Source organism: Megachile rotundata, chromosome 3 (genome assembly GCF_050947335.1).
Source record: "Megachile rotundata isolate GNS110a chromosome 3, iyMegRotu1, whole genome shotgun sequence".
Taxonomy (NCBI): domain Eukaryota; kingdom Metazoa; phylum Arthropoda; class Insecta; order Hymenoptera; family Megachilidae; genus Megachile; species Megachile rotundata.
In genome coordinates this window covers 10272528-10295167 of record NC_134985.1, presented here as the reverse complement: position 1 = coordinate 10295167, position 22640 = coordinate 10272528, and the positions used below count along the sequence as shown (strand labels likewise).

Sequence of the window (22640 nt, the reverse complement as noted above, 5' to 3'; positions counted from 1 at the left end):
TTTACCTTGATATTTTTTTAAATCATGAATTCATTAACACTAGGCTTATGGGACACGTCATATTGACGTATTTCGAATTTTTTTAAGAAATTTACAAGAACCATTCGCATTTTTATTTTATCTTGTACTGACTTTTATCGATTGAACGAGGTAAATATAATATTGAAGTTTATTTTCTTCGAAAGCTTTGAAATATCGAAATTTGTTATGTGGTATATCTCTACGGATGTGCGTCAATTTTTAAATTTACACAACTTATTAAAACACGTGTTCTTTAATGGTCAGACATCTTGTAGACACGACGTTACTAATTTTTAATATTAACCAATAATAATAATGAAACTATCTGTTACATTTATTAAAAGTTATGCTTTAACATTAAATGGTAATGGTAGAACAAATTCTTGCAAAACCAGAATACATATTTTAATTCACAAATTACTTTCATTCAACTTGCATTAAATACTAACAATAAGTAGATACATAGTATATAAACCTTGTTAATCAAATACAATAAATACAATAACTTCCAAGACCAATAGCAACAACTATTGAAAGGAGAGATTCAAACTTTGCGCGCAAATTATACAGGGAGTCTCACAACTAGTGCAATCTCACAACTAGTGTAGTCTCACAACTACTACTGAAAATTACAAAACCGTTCGCATTTTTATTTTATCTTGTACTGACTTTTATCCATTGAACGAGGTAAATATATATTGAAGTCTATTTTCTTCGAAAGCTTTGAAATATTTAAATTTGCTACGTGGTATACCTATCTCTACGTATGTGCGTCAATTTCACGCGATCGTAATGTAAATAAAATTTTTAGTAAATTAGTTTTACCCAGGCAAAAATTACAACAATAATAAATATGAATGCACCGACAATGCCTTATAAACGACGGACTTCGCTAGTGCGGAGTCGCACGCGGCCGGCTCAGCCGGTATGCCGGGTTCGAACCCGGCGTCGCAGTACAAATCGCAGTTCGCATGGTAGAGGGAAGTAAAAATATGAATGTAGAATATTGAAGTAATGTACTAAAATATTATTGAATAATAAAAACTTTCTATAAATATCTCATATTTTCATTTCTTGTAGTGTTTAATTATTTTTCTTTCTAAGGGGTTGTTTTTCTTTAAATATATGTATTCGTTCTTGCGTCAAATTGACACATGTTCGTGGAGATAGGTATATAAATGTCCACAAACCTAGTGTTAACTAATGTGAAGATTTTGGAGTAGTACTTGAAAATTGGGAGAAAATAAACAAATTTACATTAAATATTAAATTAAATGATTAGATATGATTTAAGTAAAGTACATTTTAGTAATGAATTTAAATCTTGCTATATTAATAAGTGTATGCACTTGTTATATTATAAATATTAGCGTAAATGAAACTGAATGAGAAAGGAATGAATAAAGGATAATCCTCTTCATTTCCTCAATTACACAGTTAATTACGTTGTCTTATAATAAACGTTCAGGTTAATTAAGTAAAAGAGTTTGAAGTCGATGTAATAATGAACTTAAACCTTGCGATATTAATAGTTATATATAATTTTTAATTTACAAATAATATCGTGAGTCGAGCTAAATAAAATTATTATGAATGAACCTTAATCCTCATTATTTTCTTCAATTCTATTTACATCATTCTGCAACCAGAGTTTAATTAATTAACTGAATTCGATGCAAGTTAATTATATTTCAGTAACAAATTCAAATCTGAGAATATACGTAATTGTACATAATTATCAACTAAGCAATCCATGTAAAAATAATCAACGTCGTTATGAATAAACCTTAATCCTCAATATTTTTTCGCTTATATTACCTGTATAATACTGCAACAATTTAATTAATTAACTTAATATTATTCAAGCTTTGTATATTTTTATATTAAACTTAAATTTTGTATTCTGCATAAATATATCAAATTCTTAATTTTGCAAATGTTATCATGAATTAAATTAAATGAGACAAGCTAGGAATACATCATAATTCTCGTTGCCTCTTCCAATAATACATTTACTTGGAACCCCAAGTCAAGTTAACAAAACTCACTATGAATAAACCTTAATTCTAATAATTTTCACAATCATAAAATTATCTATATAATTCTGTAAAAATTCAATCAATCAATTAAATACAATTCAAAATACTTATATTTTAACCCCAACCTTAAATCTTGCATTTTACATAACTACATATAATTTTATTAAATTACTACATTAATTTTCAAATGCAATTAAATTAAATTCTTGTTACCTCTTCCAACAATTACCCGAATCAATTTACAGCGATCGATGAAATTAATCGAGCAGCTGTGTACGCACCTTTAGTCACCGCGTCCTGTTGACAAAGGGTTGGTTACGATGTTATATACCTTCTTTTTCTCTCATTTCACCAGGACCACCAAAGTTTTTAGTGTTTCACAAAAGCCAGTCAAGCCGGAAGCGGTGCTCGGTCGACGAACCGTCGCGTCGTTTCCCGCCACTGGAACCAGTATTTAATATGAGAAAGGATTATTAAAAGGGAACACGCGATGCGAATAAAAATGTGAATATCCTTTTCGTGGCTCCACTCCAAATGTTTAAATGATGTTGTACATCACGGTTCTTTATATATTTTATCATCCTACCAGTTTTTTGTTACTGTTTATTTTATTTTTATTTTCTGTTCGTTTGGACATTTGGGAAGTGAAGTGACAAATTTTTAGGGGATTTTAGGTTCTGTGGTTTGGAGGGTTTATACATTTGGGGATATGAGAATTTGGGGTTTTGAGAATTTGGGAATTTTAGAATTTGTGGATTTTAGGATTTGAGAGTTTTAGAATTTGGGGTTTTGAGAATTTGGGAATTTTAGAATTTGTGGATTTTAGGATTTGAGGGTTTTAGAATTTGGGGTTTTGAGAATTTGGGGTTTTGAGAATTTGGGAATTTTAGAATTTGTGGATTTTAGGATTTGAGGGTTTTAGAATTTGGGGTTTTGAGAATTTGGGGTTTTGAGAATTTGGGGTTTTGAGAATTTGGGAATTTTAGAATTTGTGGATTTTAGGATTTGAGGGTTTTAGAATTTGGGGTTTTGAGAATTTTGGAATTTTAGAATTTGGGGATTTTAGAATTTGAGAATTTTGGAATTTGGGGATTTGAGAATTATAAAGATTTAAGAATTTGGGAATTTGAGAATTCTGAGTTTGAGAATATGGAGACTTGAGAATTTTGGAGATTTGAGGATTTGCAAACTGGAGAATTTGGAGATTTCAAAATGTGGAAAGTTTCAGTAAAATCAATAAACCACAAAATGTTCAAATTTAACATCTGTAAGAAACTAATTTATATCAACATCAACAAAACCCTATATTAATAACCATGAAACCAAATCTCCTTCAAATCGATGTACTGAAAGGTCTATTTCCGACCCTTGAACAAATATCCAAGTTGTATTTCGCGCCAAATTAACGTAGCTCGAATTGTCGGGTGAAACGTTCGCGCCAAATTTCGTCGTCGCGGCAACGTGCTTGATTTCACTCATCCGGAAAGCCTTAGCGAAGCATCAGGTGCTTACAGGTGCAAGGTTAAATTGAATAGGTACTCGTGAATATCAACGTCATCGCGTTATACGAGCAGGAAGAGTTGAGCCTCCTTCTTCCGGCACATGCCGAAGTGAACATGGCGTCGCGACGCTAAGAACGCGAACCTTTACCTTCCTTTTTGCAATTTTACGAGTCCGTTGCTATATCAGACCGGAGAAATGTTCTCTTTTCGATGCTCTGCGTGGTTTCTACTTTTTCTTCTTTAAGTTTAGCTTCTTGTACTTCGTGAACTTTAAACGCACTGAAAATACTGTTACTACTATTAATTTTTGAACACTGCTGTGTATAATGTGTACACAAGAGATGATTATACTGTTTATTATTATAAGCATTATCATATTTGATTATGAACACCATATGTATTATATAAAATACATTATATACATATAAACATCATTATCAATGTTATATATTATTTAGATGTATACATTGTAAACATGATATAATACATGTGAATATGATTATAAACATCATATAGTATGTACATATAAATATCATATATATTATTATAAACATCATATAACATAAACATACAAGCATGATCATATGTATAAGTCATATGTATACATATGAGCATTATTATCAACGTCATATGTACATATAAGCCTTGTACCTCATCTAATAACAATGAATTAGAAATGAATTATAATATAATACAACAACGTGACCAAATATAAAATAATACCTAATACAGCACTTTTAAAAATAAACGAATATCTATAAAGTAACTATAGGCCAGCACTCTAACATCACACACGTCGTCACTCGTTGAACAGCTACTAATGACACGTTAAAACCACTTTGTTTCATTGTTGTTGAAAATAATTCAAACTTGTTGACGGGGCGTTAATTTGATATACTTTTCATACGTATTGCTGTTCTATGTTCCTTTGTTTTATTTTCGTTGTTGACATACATGCCTGTAGGATTCATAAGTGTGAGTACCGCGTTTCCACTTTCGTGGATTCTCAAATGTGGACACTTGGCACTGGTCCAAATATGGAATATTGCAATATTATTTAAATGCCTTTATTTTTCTATCTTTCGCAATTGTCGAGAAATATGCAAGTGTTAGTACAAATTCTTGTTTTAAAATCAACTTGAATATACGATTATTGGCTGGTTTTTCATTTTAAAAATATTTAAACTATTCTTGTAATATTGAGATACACAATGAAACTTGAAATGTTAATTTTAGTCATTTTTGTACATTCTTGGTCTTGCAATTTAACAATCTTTGTATACATCTTGCGTTTAACAATCTTTGTATAAATCTTGCGTTTAACAATCTTTGTATAAATCTTGCGTTTAACAATCTTTCTATAAATCTTGCATTCAGCAATTTTTGTATAAATCTTGCATTTAACAGTCTCTGTACAGATCTTACTTATGGCAATCTTATACAGGGTGTTACCTTTAACACTACTCACGATTTTTCTCCCGCTTGCAACCACCTTACGAAAAAAAGTTAAGAACAATATTTGCAAGATATGAAGTGCACAATAGATATTAGTAAAGCAAATTTTGAAAACAGTTTGTTCTCTCGGCAAAGTCAAGGTCACCTTGGGTTTTTTAAATAGGAACGTACATTTTTTTATTCGTAGCTTTAGAGGACATCGAGACGAATTCAAAACACGTGTTACATGATATTTTTATTAACATATTACTCGATTTACAGAAGTGGAAATGTGAAGTAAAAGACCGGAATATTACGTGATGGAAGGCGGCATACATTTTGAACATGTAATTAAATAAAGTGTATTTTTCTTACATTCTAGTCGCGAGTTTACATTCAGTAATCTCTTCGGAATCAAATAATGGTTACACTACCAAAGTCGAAAGCTAAGTACTTCACATTTCCTCTTCTGTAAATCGAGTAATATGTTAATATAAATATCATGTAACATGTGTTTTGAATTCGTCTCGATGTCCTACGAATAAAAAAAATGTATGTTCCTAATTAAAAAACCTAAGGTGACCTTGACTTTGCCGAGAGGACAAACTGTTTTCAAAATTTGCTTTACTAATATCTATCGTGCACATACCCTGCAAATATGGTTCTAAACTTTTTTTCGTAAAATGGCTGCAAGTGGGAGAAAAGCATGAGTAGCGTTACAGATAACACCCTGTATATACGAAAGTATTGATTCTAGAGAAAAAAGTATTAAACGAAAAATGTAGCTTGTAAACAGCTCTATAAAAAAGGTTCTACACATTTTTGTCGTAAACCTATTATTTTGGTTATGATTCAATGATACAGAATAAAACTTGAAACTAGTCGCAAAATGGCTACGTTAAACTACAAAATGAGGTGCACATTAAAAATGAAATATCGTATGAAATGAAATTCGTATTGCAAGCATTTGGCAATCTGAAAGATTACAATCGAACATAATCGCCATGCAGGTTTGTCGCATTCGGACAGAAAGGTGAGTTATGAGTGCGACACGGTGTGACAAGCCAAGGGGTTAAATTACCGTAGCGCGAATTTAGAAAAAAAGAAATAAATGCAACCAGTGAAAGCTGCATAGTGCATTGTTCTCGTTTCCCGTATGTATCCACCTGTTCGCAGTATTGTTTCGGAAGCTTTTATTCCTTTGGGAAATCGCGTCTCTCCCCGTCTCTCGAGGAGACAATACGTGAGAAGATGTAGATCGATGCCCGTGTTCTCACGGGACTGCTCGCATACGTATGCATCCGTATATATCTGCATCGGGAATTACTAGCGTCTACGGAATTGCTGACGGTCGTTCGTGTGTGTTAAACTTGAATCAACGAACGGCAATTCCGTTTTCGACGAGGAAAGTCTATCGAAAGCATGGCACAGGATCGTCTGTCTGGTTGGCCGCGTGCCAAATCAGTATGTAATTTACTGTCACTGTTTTGCTTACTTCCGTGGGGGCTTTTGAAGGGAAAGTGGGTCAAGAATAGTATGTGGATAACAACGAAATATTAATACATTACAGTTTCGGATTGTGAGGTAATCGTAAGGGTTGATGAGTTAAATTTTCCTTTTTGGGGGTTGCAACTGAATTTTTAAATTTGTAAAAATAAAAAATGAAAAGTATAGATATTTGAGAACTTGAGAACAATACAAACAGAAATGGTATAAATTAAAATCATTTTCAATTAAATCAGCAAATATACTCTAAGTTAAATCGTATCTATCATTTAACGTAACCTAACTTTAAAAAATCTCTCCATAAAAATTTCATAACAAGATTATCAAAATCACAAAATTTCTCTTCGTACATATTTCACCAATTTTTATTAAATTATCTACATCTTAAATCCATTTTGAAATTTCATGTAAACAACATATCGTCTAAATGAAAAGACAGGTGCACTCTAAGAGCAAAAAGATCGGTCGAAATCGATCGTCGAATTAAGAAGAGAGAAGAGAAGAGAGAGAAAAGGAGTTCATCGTAGCATTACCGTCTCTCATTAATTCGACAATCAGCTATCGTTTCGTTCCTTCGAGGGCACCAGTCAAACAGAGTAGACTAATTCCCGGTTATCTCCATCCGTTCAACTCGAATCCTTCTCCGACCGTGGCTCCTTCTTTGTTTCTTTCGTTCCTTGGCAACGACAATTAGCTTAATTAACTGAATTATCGCTTTCTTTCTCCTGTCACAGGTACGCACCTTGTTCGTGAGCGGCTTGCCGATGGACGCCAAGCCGAGGGAGCTGTATCTGCTGTTCAGAGCATACGAGGTGAGTGTTCAACATATGTACATACATGTGTAAAATTACGTGGTTTTATTTTCTATAGATAGCTATAGAAGTAATCTATAATTCTATTTTTTAATTTGAAGACTTGAACAATTTTTAAATTTAGAAATTTATGCATTTGGTATTTTGGAACGTTGTGAATTTTTGGGGTTGGGAATTTACAGACACTGAAGTTTGGAGACTTGAACAATTTTTAAATTTACAAATTTACAAATTTATGGATTTGGTATTTTGGAACGTTGTGAATTTGTGGAGTTGGGAATTTACAGAGGTTTGGAGACTCGAACAATTTTTAAATTTACAAATTTACAAATTTATGCATTTGGTATTTTGGAACGTTGTGAATTTGTGGGGTTGAGAATTTACAGACACTGAAGTTTGGAGACTTGAACAATTTTTAAATTTACAAATTTAGAAATTTATGGATTTGGTATTCTGGAACGTGATTTCATATTTATGTCCTAAAAACAAAACAATAAACAAGAAGTGAAAATAGGCATCCACCGTGTCGGACTAGTCTTTTATTACTAATTTTTGAAGATACCGTTGTAAAATCTTTTGTCTCGTTCCAACGTTATTTAAGATCATGATTATAGCAGGTTGTCTGTCATAAAAGAAGAAACGCAGCACGGTGCTCAAACGACACCACGAGCTACCATTACACGAAACTTTCTCGAAGAACAATGTCCACGTAACGTCCATTCACTTCTCGCTGAATGAACAAAGAAACAGGAGGAAAGAAAGAAAAACGACATTTATAGCAAGTTGTATACGCGAGTATTTGTAGTGTCTTCAATTAATGTCCAGTCATGCGTGGTGCTGGTTGCGCAAGGCGTTAGAAATTTATTGAATAGTTTTTGTGAAATATGTTTCTGTTTTGTGCAAGTTTCTTGTCTAAAAAAAATTAATATAATCGTTGTAGTGAAATGAGAATTAATTGAATATTTTAAAGTATTTATTTATTCTACAAGTTTGACAATTTCGAGATTGAAGAATTTTGGTGTGTCACAATTTCATAATTTATAAACCTTGAAATGTAAGAATGAAAAATTTGAGATGAAGAAATTAAAAAATTTTGGTGTTTTACAATTCCATAATTTATAAACCTTGAAATGTAAAAATGAAAAATTTCAGATGAAGAAATTAAAAAATTTTTGTGTTTTACAATTCCATTAATTATAAACCTTGAAATATAAAAATGAAAAATTTCAGATGAAGAAATTAAAAAATTTTAGCGTCCCACAATTTCATAATTTATAAACCTTGAAATATAAAAATGAAAAATTTCAGATGAAGAAATTCAAAAATTTGTACATTCTTTAATTTGCACTTCATGCACTTATATTTGTAAATGTATCATAAAATTTGAAGAATGTAAAAATTGTACTAAAACTTGTAAAGTGGAAGTTTCGATTACATAAGGGTTGATGAGAACGTATTTAACTTTTCCTCTTTCGGTTTCGAATTTTCTAATAAATGGATTATTCGACATCCGATTATGATTTCATCATCTTCATCGTCGTAATACCATCGATCTTGCGTCTCGAGGGAGACTGAGTGATGCGACTTTGATAAACTCGATCAAAATTCTCTCGCGTGCCGATTAATCATCCTTAACCCTTTTACTACGCTAATGTTTGATCAAAAAGTATTCATACTGTGTACAGGGGTAATCAATATGCGATTACGCATCGATTATGAAATGCATTAAGTAATTTCGCTGGTTTTCAATTATCCTTGGCTTTACCTTTAATATCTCTGTTTTTGAGGATGCAAATTTTTGTAAATTACAAGCTTTACTCTTTCATGTACTTTACTTTAACATTTTTTGCATTTTTATTAGGATTTGAGGTTGTAGAATTTTCTGAAATAATAATTTATTTAATAAATTGTTTACAATATTTTATTTAGTCGATTGTAATATTTAGTTATTAGATTATTTACAATATTTTAGTTATTAGGTTATTTACAATATTTTACTTAGTTGACTGTTTGTGATATTTAGTTATTTGATTATTTACAATATTTTATTTATTAGGTTATTTACAATATTTTACTTAGTTGACTGTTTGTGATATTTAGTTATTAGATTATTTACAATATTTTATTTATTAGGTTATTTACAATATTTTACTTAGTTGACTGTTTGTGGTATTTAGTTATTAGATTATTTACAATATTTTATTTATTAGGTTATTTACAATATTTTACTTAGTTGACTGTTTGTGATATTTAGTTATTAGATTATTTACAATATTTTATTTATTAGGTTATTTACAATATTTTACTTAGTCGACTGTTTGTGATATTTAGTTATTAGATTATTTACAATATTTTATTTAGTAGACTACTTACAATATTTTACTAACCTAACCTATCGAATAACCAGTTCGCAAGTGTCCTATAAGTCACACAATTTATTTTTATCAAAACCTACGTTGATTTTGATTAGTGTCTTTTTTGTTGTGAATTTTATTAACATTCACAGAAATATAACTACATCACACATACTTTATTTAATATAAAAAGTATTACACAAAATTAAGAAAGGCGGGAAAAGGCGACGCTTCCTAACCTAACACTCGATGACTCCGCCAAGCGCGGGAAAACACAAGAATACACAAATGGAAACTTATCAACCTTGAAAACAAAAGAGAAAATAATTAGCTCCATACTTATATTCAATATTCGATCGTCATTGACCGATTTTCGTCTTACAATTTCATTATTAAATCAAAGTGTAACTTACACTGGTATAACGTACACCACCGAGTATAATACAGCACTCAATTTATCGCATTCGAAAATAAACCACGGTGCAATATTTCAATGCATTTTCCGTGTTATTTTTTTTCCTAAGAGCAAATAGGCAACACTCCGGAAGAATTATGACGCTGTTTTAGCGAATTTATTTACGTAGAATTTAGTTTACCGTTTCGTTGGAACACGAGTTCAAATCCTGTTGCTTTCAAGCAAGAAGATTTGAGTGATACTTGGCGAGACCGCATCGTTGCTAATATAAATCAACCTTAACCCATTTGAAATGTATGACACGATATTATATTATCCTGCATTGTGCTTCATAGTCTACATATGTACATAGGTAAGCGTATACATAATATATGCTTGATAGACTCTTTATTATGTCGTAATTCATCATTGCGTTAAGGAATTAATCTGGTGAAATAGATATTTTAAGTGCAAGTATTTACGAGTTCGAGATTTGTTTGAAAATAGCGTAAGTAATGGCTTTGATGGAATCTGGTTTCTTGAGTTATTTTTGAGAGACATTTTCGGAATTTTCAAATTGAAAAATTTATGTGATTGAAAGTTGAGAAAATTACAGAAACCTGATATCAAAAGTTAAGAAAATTAAAGAACTTGAAATGAAAAGTTAAAAAACTTGAACTGAAAAATTAAAAAACTTGAATTGAAAAAATAAAAAACTTGAACTGAAAAATTAAAAAACTTGAACTGAAAAGTTAAAAAAATGAAAAAACTTGAAGTGAAAAATTAGGAAAATTAATAAACTTGGAGTGGAAAGTTAAAAAAATTAAAAAACTTGAAGTGAAAAATTAGGAAAATTAATAAACTTGGAGTGGAAAGTTAAAAAAATTAAAAAACTTGAAGTGAAAAATTAAGAAAATGAAAAAACTTGGAGTGGAAAGTTGAAAAAATTAAAAAACTTGAAGTGAAAAATTAAGAAAATTAATAAACTTGGAGTGGAAAGTTAAAAAAATTAAAAACCTTGAAGTGAAAAATTAAGAAAATTAAAGAAGTCGAAGTGCAAAATTCGGAAACTGAAAAATTAGATAAACCATAAATTTCTAAATTTGATAAACACGAAAAATTTCTAAATTCTCAGACCATCAAATTCCTAAATTATCAAACCACCACATTCCAAAATTACCAAATCATGCAATTAAACATCAAATAACATGAAATCCTCAAGTATCATTTTACAATACTTTTCCCTCGAATACTGATCTGAAACGGTGAAATCATTGTCCGTTACCGTGAGTTCAACAAAAGTTCATACTTTCCCAATAAACAATCAGAGCACCAAAAAGTGTAACCACCGATGGATTTTCAGTCCGTTAAGCGTTTGAAGTATTTCATAGAAAGCTTGAATTACTCGTATTCTAAATACCAGACGGATAATCGCGGCGAGGAGAAAGGCTTCGTGTAACTTTTTCTCGTCGATTCCACGCCACGCTCGAGGGGATACGATGGATTTTAACTTTCGAGGGAAATCTTGAAATGGAGCGAGAACAGTTTTATCGCTGTTCCAACGATCCTCTGCGTTTTTTATCGTTTAAACTGTCGCAGTCGTTTGGAGCTTCTTGTCTGCGGCTGACACGTCGTTATCCTGTTCTCCCGTGGAATCCTGTGTCCTGCAGAATTCTCTTTCGGGCAAACGGGAGTTCTCCATTGTCGAATTAAAAAAATATCCTTATTTACCTGAAACGAGTTCCCTTTTTGCTAGCAAATTCTGTTTCTCTTGGATTACCTACGCAATTTTCGTTTACGGTTGCACCACGCTATTTGCACGTCGTATTTTATCGTTAACTGCCTTCGACGTATAAATACGTCAATGCAAAATTTCCTCTCGGTTATTGTGATAACTGAGTTGTTAATTTTTTGTTGGGTAAAATCGTCTTCTTTAACTTTTCTCGTGTAATTTGCAATAGGAAGATTTGTCGTATATATACGTCAACCAGAAACATTGTCTGGATTATAACCTTAAGGAATTATTAATTTTTTGTTGAATAAAATCGTCTTTCTTGACTTTCCTCATAGAATTTCTGACAGGTAGATTTGTCTTTCGATCGACGTATATATACGTCAATGCAAAACTTTCTCTCGGTTATTGTGATAACTGAGTTGTTAATTTTTTGTTGGGTAAAATCGTCTTCTTTGACTTTTCTCGTGTAATTTGCGACAGGAAGATTTGACGTATATATACGTCAACCAGAAACATTGTCCAGATTATAGCCTTAAAGAATGATTAATTTTTTGTTGAATAAAATCGTCTTTCTTGACTTTCCTCATAGAATTTCTGACAGGTATATTTGTCTTTCGATCGACGTATATATACGTCAATGCAAAACTTTCTCTCGGTTATTGTGATAACTGAGTTGTTAATTTTTTGTTGGGTAAAATCGTCTTCTTTGACTTTTCTCGTGTAATTTGCGACAGGAAGATTTGACGTATATATACGTCAACCAGAAACATTGTCTAGATTATAGCCTTAAGGAATTATTAATTTTTTGTTGAATAAAATCGTCTTCCTTGACTTTCCTCATAGAATTTCTGACAGGTAGATTTGTCTTTCGATCGACGTATATATACGTCAATGCAAAACTTCATTCCGGTTATCGTGATAACTGAGTTGTTAACTTTTTATTCGATAAAATCGTCTTTCTTGACTTTTCCCGTATAATTTGCAACAGGGAGATTTGTCGTATATATACGTCAACCAGAAACATTGTCCAGATTTTCGTAATAACTAGTTATTAATTTCTTGTCGAATAAAATCATCTTTTTTAACAGTCCTCATAGAATTTGTGACAAGATTTGTCTTTCGATCGACGTATATATACGTCAATGAAAAGCTTCATCCCACATCTCGTTGACGAATTACTACATTCTTGTGGAATAAAGATAATTCTTTCCTGTAAAATGTATAATAGGAAAACTTGTGTTCGACGTATATATACGTCAGTTTGATACCTTATCTCAGTGCTGTATGTTTCATTCAACTGTTAATCTTCCATAAAATAAAAGTATAATTCTTCCTCCCCTCGCTCGACATTTTTCATAAAATTTCTAATATGAAAGTGCCTCATGTTCGACGTATATACACGTCAATCTAAAATCGTGTCTCGATTATCACGTTACTGAGTTGTTAACTTTTTACAGAAGAAAAACCTTCCTGTTTGCTTCGTAAAATTTATAACAGGAAAATTTCCCTCGAGTTCGATGCGTATACACGTCAATCTAAAACTGTGTCTCCGATATCGCATTAATATTTTTTAAAATAAAAAGGTAATCTCCTGCTTGGTTTTTTTCGTTAAATTTGTAATAGGAAATTATACCTCATACTATGTATATTATACAGTAGAAATACACATATGGAACAATAATTATTAAAATTATCGCTGTTATCGATTATTAATGTCGATCATCGTGCATTAAATGTCATTGAATTAAACCGAGTTTTCCGAAAAATATATTTACAGTTTTAGCCACCTGGCTCGTATTTTCATTGTTTTGTCTCCAGAGACTAGAAACTAAACAATTCTCTCGAAAATGACATTGCCAGCAAGTGCATTAGTAATCTAGCACATAACCGAAACAATAGGATTGCACAAAACATAGTATTGCATATTTAAATGTTAAATATAATGTATTATTTCAGTATTAAATAGATTAAATGCAGTGATTAATTACTAAATAATACTAAATACACTACGACATTTAACTATTAACTAATAATTGGGTTTTTTAAATTTCTAAAAAATCTTTGGAGAAACGTATTGTTAAGGCATGAAAGCAATATCGAATTTGCATTTCGAAATTAAAATATTTCCAGCACACTCTTTACCATAAAAACCAGAAATGATCAGTATAAATGAATAATTTTGAACAACCGTACAAAATGATGGATGACTCACAATTCGTAAACTACAATGCATACAGATTGATATAAATGGAACTGAAATTATGTTAAAACCAGTGAAAGAATATCTGGTTACGTCCATCGGATGAATCTCATAGCGACGCTTCTCGTTTCCGTTTTTCCGATCGATTAAATTAACTAATTAAAATGCTGGCGCGTTAATGGAAAAGAAATCAATTAACTTGCTCGAAGATGTATTTGATGCATTCCAATCAATTTAATAGAGATGAAACTTTTTTCTTTTTATGTGCAACTTTAATTTCGCATTAATTGTTCTTTAGTGTTTCAAAATTTCTTTCTAATGATATGTAATATAGTTCTTTGTAACGATAAATAAGTTATGGAAAAACAAATTTATTTGTCTAATTTGATAAATACATTAACATAAATTAAATACAATACTCGTTATATTGTTTAAAATATGATAAAGAAATTATTATTTATAATTTTATTTACTGAATTGGTGATAAAACGATACAAGTATTAACACATCTGATCTGTCCGCCAAAAACCACTATAGAATGTTTTACATATTCCCAAATAATTAATGGTTAACATAAATTAGGTAGTTGGCAAAAAATCATAAATTAGTATATACATACCCACAGGGTATGTAGTTATTTAAAAACTATTATTTATGAACAATGTATTAGTTATGAACAATGATACGTATTTTCAGTAAATTATATCAAAGACCCATAAATACTTGATTCTATTGACCCATAATCTTTGATTTTGTAATTGTGCGTACTTAATCGATGACAGAGATTAAAATAATTTTAGACCAGACACCTGTTTCAAAAGATATGACACAATCATGTAACAACTATGTTCAGGTTCACAGTATTAAATGAGACAAGAGAAGATACAAAATTGGAACAGGACAGTATTAAGTCAAGACATGTTAGTATAATGTAAGTGAAATATTAGATCCAATGTCAGAGTATATGTAGCACAATTTATCTTTTGTTTCGAGAAGCTGCTCTACACGATTCAACTTTCAAGAAATGCAATAATAAAATAATTCCACCCTATAATAATTATTATTATTATAATAATTATTTTGATTCTATTAATTAAAAACTAGGTTGCATTAAAAACATTTACCCATTAAAATTTGATCTGCTATACAAAAATTAATATTCTGAAGTCATGGAACTTTGTTCATTTATTGTTTAAATAAAGAGTGGCTAGTAAAAATAATTTCTGACTGTAATTTAATAATTAATTTATATAATTAACTGTAATTGATGTATAGTTAATTTTTGAATTTATATATTTAGTAAATATTTGTATATTGATCATGTATTTACTTAGAATATTATTAAATTACTATTAAATTATTAAATTGATGTACATACATTTAATGTACATACTTTAATACAATTTACATATATGTATAAATAAAGTACATATCACTAGTTAAAAATAATTAACATGTAATAATATTAACATACAAAAATAAATTAACCTAAATAAATTCAACTAAATTATTTGCAAAGCAATGTACATAAATAAATACTTTGACAGAGGTGAAGAGGATTAACTGCACTAGAAGGCACGAAACGAATAAATACATCATAAAGTAAAAAGTTGATCTCGTTACGTAGTTCAATCTTTCTAAAAGCCGAGAAGAAGTAAAACGAACATATTGTGCATCAAGAGATGCTCGTAACTTCGTCATCGCAACGACCTCAATATCGTAAAATTCTTTTCGGTAATACCACTCGCGTGAACTTTCCTTTCAATCGATTTGTCCTATCAGTCAAGAAAGAACAGCCCGATCGATAACTCGAGTCAGAGAAAAATCGCCATCGCGGACCGCCAGCACAGCTGGAAAAGAATCCGAAGAGGACGATAATAGCGAAACTCGTCGATAGATTTTTGCGAGATCGACGGAAGTGGCCCTTATTTCATCCCAGAATCCGATTCACCAACAACTTTACCGTCAATGAGTTTTATATTTCCGTTCGTCCTCGAGTGTCCGGAAAATCTGACGTTCAATTCATTTCAGGTATATTTTATATTATTTCTGAAAAATATTTAGAGAGACAAGTTCTTTTTAATGTAATGACTTTTCAGGAATAGTTTTATACTAAGCTTATGAGAAAATTCTAAATTCAACAATATGTAAGTTTATACATTAAAAAAAAATGATACATTAACTATATTTTAATTTTGAAAGTCTTCAAATTTCTGGATCTAAGAATTTTTAAATTTCGAAGTTTTAAATATTTTTTAAATAGGCTATTTCGAGGTTTCTAGCCTCAAAGTTACGAGTTTCACAACAGATCACTCACGTTACTTTATGTATTACCGATCGATATATCGGTTGCTATAAACTGTCCTATCAAATTTACTTTATTGCATTTCGGTAAAATAACACGCTCGTAAAAATTCATATTTATAATAAAAAGTTATATGCACCTATTATTTGTACACCTGTGCTACAATAATTCGTGGATGTCTCTCATATAATCACTCATACAACGTCGGTGAGGAGATTCGTAGTAACATAATAAAATATACAGGGTGTTTCACAACTAGTGTAGGTCCCTGAAATGGGGAGTAGCTGACGTGATTCTGAATAAGATTTCCCTTTGCAAAAATGGGGTTTGAAGCTTCGTTTTTGAATTATTAAGGAAAAACACGGACCAATCAGAGCGCGAGGATTATTACGCGTTGGACTACAACGCGTCGAATATCCACGCGTTGGATTACTACGCGTTGGTTATCCACATGCTGGATTACTACGCGTTATATTACCACGCATTAGATTCTGTCCGCATTAGATGTATTAATAGTACTGATTTATTATTTGTATTTTTATATATATTTTTTTGTAAATGACACTGCTAAAAATTTAATTAGAAACTTTTAACAAATGGTAGTAGAGTTTTATTATTTTTATTTTCATGTATTTGGTATAATTTGGTAACCTATACAATTAATTTTTGTTTTTTAGAAATTTCTAATTCTACATTTGGAAATTTGAGAATTTGGGAATTTGGGAATTTGGGAATTTGGGAATTTGGGAATTTGGAAATTTGTGGATTTGGGGATTTGGGGATTTGGGGATTTGGGGATTTGGGGATTTGGGGATTTTGGAAGTTGGGAAGTTGAAAATCTTGGAATTTGGGAATTTGCAAATTTGAGAATTTGGGAACTTGGGAATTTGGAAATTTGTGGATTTGGGGATTTTTGAAGTTGGGAAGTTGAAAATCTTGGAATTTGGAAATTTGGAAATTTGAGAATTTGGGAATTTGGGAATTTAGGAATTTGGGAATTTGTGGATTTGGGGATTTGGGGATTTTGGAAGTTGGGAAGTTGAAAATCTTGGAATTTGAGAATTTGGAAATTTGAGAATTTGGAAATTTGGGAATTTGGGAATTTGGGAATTTGGAAATTTGTGGATTTGGGGATTTGGGGATTTGGGGATTTTGGAAGTTGGGAAGTTGGAAATCTTGGAATTTGGGAATTTGGAAATTTGAGAATTTGGGAATTTGGGAATTTGGGAATTTGGGAATTTGGAAATTTGGAAATTTGGAAATTTGGAAATTTGGGGATTTGGGTATTTTCAAATTCAAAGATGTTTGGGTGCTAGCATGTTCTAGATATTTGTGAAATTTCATATTTAAGAGTTTGAGAATTTCAAGAATTGAGAGTTTGAGCCCTTAAGAAACCAAGAATTAAAAATTTGGAAAACTAAGAACTTAAAAATTTGTATATCTTTCTAATAAAACTTTTCTCGCGGTCATTTATCAAACGGCACTTCCTCAGACGGTTATTTATCCAACGTATATTTATCAAGCCTCCACTTAACAAAGTACTTGAAATAATCTGCTGAAATTTGAACATACAAAAGTCTATTAAATTATTTAATCATTTGAATACTTATTTTTTATCTGCCTAAATATTGACACATTATTATTATTACTGAAATAATACCCCAAATAACAGTAATTTTAAACAGTAATTTATTTTAACAGTATCGCGATATTTAGACGTAGAAAAAAAAATGTCAAAGAGATTCAATTAGTCAGCTAGCATCAACCGGGTAGATTTTGTGTCAGATATCAAACATGGATTACGAAATTGTCAGGAGACTCCAGGGCGAGCCAGAAACGTGAAAAGTCGATTCCTCTGGTCGGGCACAATGCCCGGGCCATAATGAAACATTCTGGCAGTAGTATCCTCAGCCTCGTAACGAAAGATCGTTGAGAAATACAACCCTCTCTCGTGTATTCTTTTATAGCTGAAATTTCGATGATTCCATCGTTGCAAACCCTCGGAAGTTTACGACACCGAGCTTGTAAATGTTGGGTCGCGTAAAATTTTTGATGGAACTAAATAAAACAGTCTGACCGCAACATGGTGTATTCTTCTTGGTATTCTTCATCGATTTATTTATGTTGGTATATTATATGACCTTAATTATAACAGAATTTATACATTTCCAAATTTCTGATATTCCAAATTTCCAAATTTCTACATTTTCAAATTCCGACATTACCAAATTTCTAAATTTCCAAATTCCCAAATTCCTACGTTCCCAAATTATTACGGTCGACTAGTAGTATAATTTATTTAAAAATCAATTAGAGGACATCGAGACGAATTCAAAACACACGTTACATGATATTTTTATTAACATATTACTCGATTTACAGAAGAGGAAATGTGAAGTACTTAGCTTTTGACTTTGGTAGTGTAACCATTATTTGATTCCGACGAGATTACTGAATGTAAACACGCGACTAGAATGTAAGAAAAATACACTTTATTTAATTACATGTTCAAAATGTATGCCGCCTTCCATCGCGTAATATTCCAGTCTTTTACTTCACATTTCCACTTCTGTAAATCGAGTAATATGTTAATAAAAATATCATGTAACATGTATTTTGAATTCGTCTCGATGTCCTCTAAAGCTACGAATAAAAAAAATGTATGTTCCTATTTAAAAAAGCCGAGGTGACCTTGACTTTGCCGAGAGAACAAACTGTTTTGAAAATTTGCTTTACTAATATCTATTGTGCACTCCATACCCTGCAAATATTGTTCTAAACTTTTTTTCGTAAGGTGGCTGCAAGTGGGAGAAAAATTGTGAGTAGCGTTAAAGATAACACCCTGTATACATTTGTATACATTTATATATTTATACACATTTACACATTTCAATACATTTATGTACATTTGTGTTATTTAACTATTTATTAAATTAAACAACCAATGATTCACATATGTAGTCATTACGTCACTACTACTTCTTATTTATCATTTGGTTAACTTATAACCTCCTATTATTTAATTCCTATTAAAGTAAAGAATAAAATCCATTTTCTAACCTCAAAAAATTATTTGTCAGGTTAAATTTGATTTAAACAAATGCTACGAGTACTGCAAGCTACAGAAATGATTTAAGCTAACGTGTGAAATTATCTTCTTTCAAAATACAAATATATTTGGCTTTCAATTAAACACATCATTCAATTCATAGACTTGCTGTTCATATTCTTTTATTTTCCTAAGCGGTCAATATTCGCAGTGTTATCGCTCACTTTTGTTTACTAAGCTCTTCCGTTTGAGTTCTATTGTGCAGTATGACTGCTAAATTCTGACCAAATAAGCGAAACTCGAACATAAATATAATTTAACTTCGTGGTCACTAATCAGACGTATGGGTCATAAAGGAATGGGTAGAAATGTAACCTTGGTATTGAGGTGGAGGGAAGATTGAAAATGTAGATTTTTAGTAATTTAAAAAAGGAATTTTTGAACTTTCAAATTTCTACACTTCCAAATTTCTGATTTTCCAAATTTCCAAATCCCTAAATTTCCAAATTCCCAAATTCCCAAATTCCCAAATTCCCAAATTCCCAAATTCTCAAATTCCCAAATTCTCAAATTCCCAAATTCCCAAATTCCCAAATTCCCAAATTCCCAAACTCCCAAATTCCCAAATCCCTAAATCCCCAAATTCTCAAATTCCCAAATTCCCAAATCCCCAAATCCCCAAATTTCCAAATCCCCAAATCCCCAAATCCCCAAATCCCCAAATCCCCAAATTCCCAAATTCCCAAATTCTCAAACTCTCAAGCTTCCAAATTCCCAAATTCCCAAATTCCCAAATCCCCAAATCTCCAAATTCCCAAATTCCCAAATCCCCAAATCCCCAAATCCCCAAATTCCCAAATTCCCAAATTCCCAAATTCCCAAATTCCCAAATTCCCAAATTCTCAAATCCCCAAATTCCCAAATTCCCAAATTCCCAAACTCCCAAATTCCCAAATCCCTAAATCCCCAAATTCTCAAATTCCCAAATTCCCAAATCCCCAAATCCCCAAATTTCCAAATCCCCAAATCCCCAAATCCCCAAATCCCCAAATTCCCAAATTCCCAAATTCCCAAATTCCCAAATTCCCAAATTCCCAAATTCCCAAATTCCCAAACTCTCAAGCTTCCAAATTCCCAAATTCCCAAATTCCCAAATTCCCAAATTCCCAAATCCCCAAATCCCCAAATCCCCAAATCCCCAAATCCCCAAATCCCCAAAACTTGCAATAAAACAAAAATTAATATCCACAGAATGAATCAATACCCCAAAAAATAAAAATCTCAGCAATTATTGCCAAAACACTAAAAATCCTAAAAAACAAAGAAAAATATTATTTTACATAATGCAAATTGTACAACTGTTACCCTATTTCGTCACAAACATTGAGAAACCTACATTGAAACGAATATTAATCTACGAATACCCGTAAACAGCGAAATGGAGGTTCGATTTAAAGGAGGATAAGGTTAGAATATTAATGCTCTTTAGCAACCCCGGTTCGATCATCTACATTATATTTTCCAGTGTCAGTTGGCAAGATTCCTTGAAAGCGAAGCACCTTTAACCTTTAGCCGGTGCACACCAGTATTTTATCATAATATTTATACAATAAATTTCGTGCTCTAGTCAGAATAATATTTAGTGGAAACATTGCTGATGGATTTATGCCGGGATGATCCAATGATTAATTGCATCATAATACAATTGGAGCGTTAGGGTGACTAATAATTGTAGGGAATAATGATTAATTTATTTCGCCATGATATCTTAATGAACGAGCAACAAATTTTATTTGTGAATTGTTTAATCGAAAATGGAAAATAATTGTAACAATTGAAATTTTGTTGAAATCGTTATGTTTAGTAGGAGTATTGTGGTAGAAGTTTTTGGAGGACAAGTTTAATTGTTTGGGGAAATTGTGAAAAATATGTAAAAATATAAATGGGACACTATTTGAGAGAATTTTGTTAGTTTGTAATAGACACGTTAAACAATTAAGTTTTTTAGGAAAATAAGTTATATGTACAAATAAAAATAATGAAACAGTACTACTGTTTGATGGAACTAGACATTTCCAAATTCTCAAATTCACAAATCTCCAAATCTCTAAATTCTCAAATTGCCAAATTCTCAAGTTTCCAAATTCCCAAATTCCGAAACCCCAAAATTTCTAAAATTTCTAACATTTCCTTTCCAAATTCCTTAATTCTCATTTCTCCAAATTCTCGCTTAGATCCTTAAATTTAATGATTAAGGAATCTCAACATTCTTACATTTCAATCTACCCAAACTGATCACCACATGCTAAACATCCCTAAATCTCTAAATCCCTTCCAAAAATCCCCAAAAATCACCAAGTTAAAGTGTCTTCTACTTTAATCTTCACATTTATGCTACTGAAAGTAATACAAACTACTGATTTTACTTCTTATCTAATTTCGACCTAATACTATTTGCTCCTAAATAAAAATAAGTTTTTCAAAGCATTATATTTAAAAAAATGCTATTATATTTAATAAAATCGCGTTACAAGAATCGAAAGTACCATTGTTCCCACACAGTAGTCCAACAAAATAAATGGACAGAATGATACACCGATGTACTGATTTCGTCGCGTTTTACACGAAGTAAACAGAACTGCTTGGCATCGTCGCGTAATCACAATCCGGGAGCCGGTTGGCGCGTGATTTTAGTGGCATAATAAAATGATCGGTATTCGTGTTGTTATATTTGCGGGTACACGTGACGCTCGCGTCGAAGAAAACGCGTGTTAATGAAAACTGAAATGTTCAGCTGCTTCCCGGCGTGTTCGCGAACGTGTACCAGTTGCTTGTTTTACGGACGAAACGATTTGCTGAAAGTCACTGAAGATCGTGTTCGACGACTTCCGGTGTTACGTTCGTTTCTCGTCTTTACGACGAGATTTCGATGATCACGCGAAATCACCATCACATTCCGCTTTTTATTGCATAACGCCTTACAGTGTAGCACAAAGAATTCTTGATGCCTTGAATCAAGAAGATTTCAGCTTCAAGTTTTATTTATGCTTTAGGTTATTTTGGATGTTATTTTATATTGGTTTGTTATGGTATATTTTATTATGGACTATTGTTATAATATATTTCTATAGTGTTGTTTTATATTATATTTTGTTATGTAGTTTTTTATTATTTATTTTTGTATTATAGCATATCTCATTATACACTTTTATATTATTACTAGATTTCGTTTTGCTATCTTGTGTTATACTACATTTTTTACTTTTGTATTATCACTTATATATTATAC

General features: G+C 31.4%; 1 protein-coding gene across 4 annotated transcripts in view; it reads left to right on the top strand.

Moving 5' to 3' along the window:
- Positions 1 to 22640, top strand: part of LOC100882041 (protein couch potato) — a 214908-nt gene that overhangs the window by 97292 nt on the left and 94976 nt on the right. For all 4 annotated transcript variants that reach the window (XM_076530057.1, XM_076530056.1, XM_076530058.1 and 1 more), the window contains one exon: positions 7237 to 7314. In XM_076530057.1, coding sequence (XP_076386172.1) covers positions 7237 to 7314 — 78 coding nt within the window. The remainder of the gene's footprint in view (positions 1 to 7236; positions 7315 to 22640) is intronic.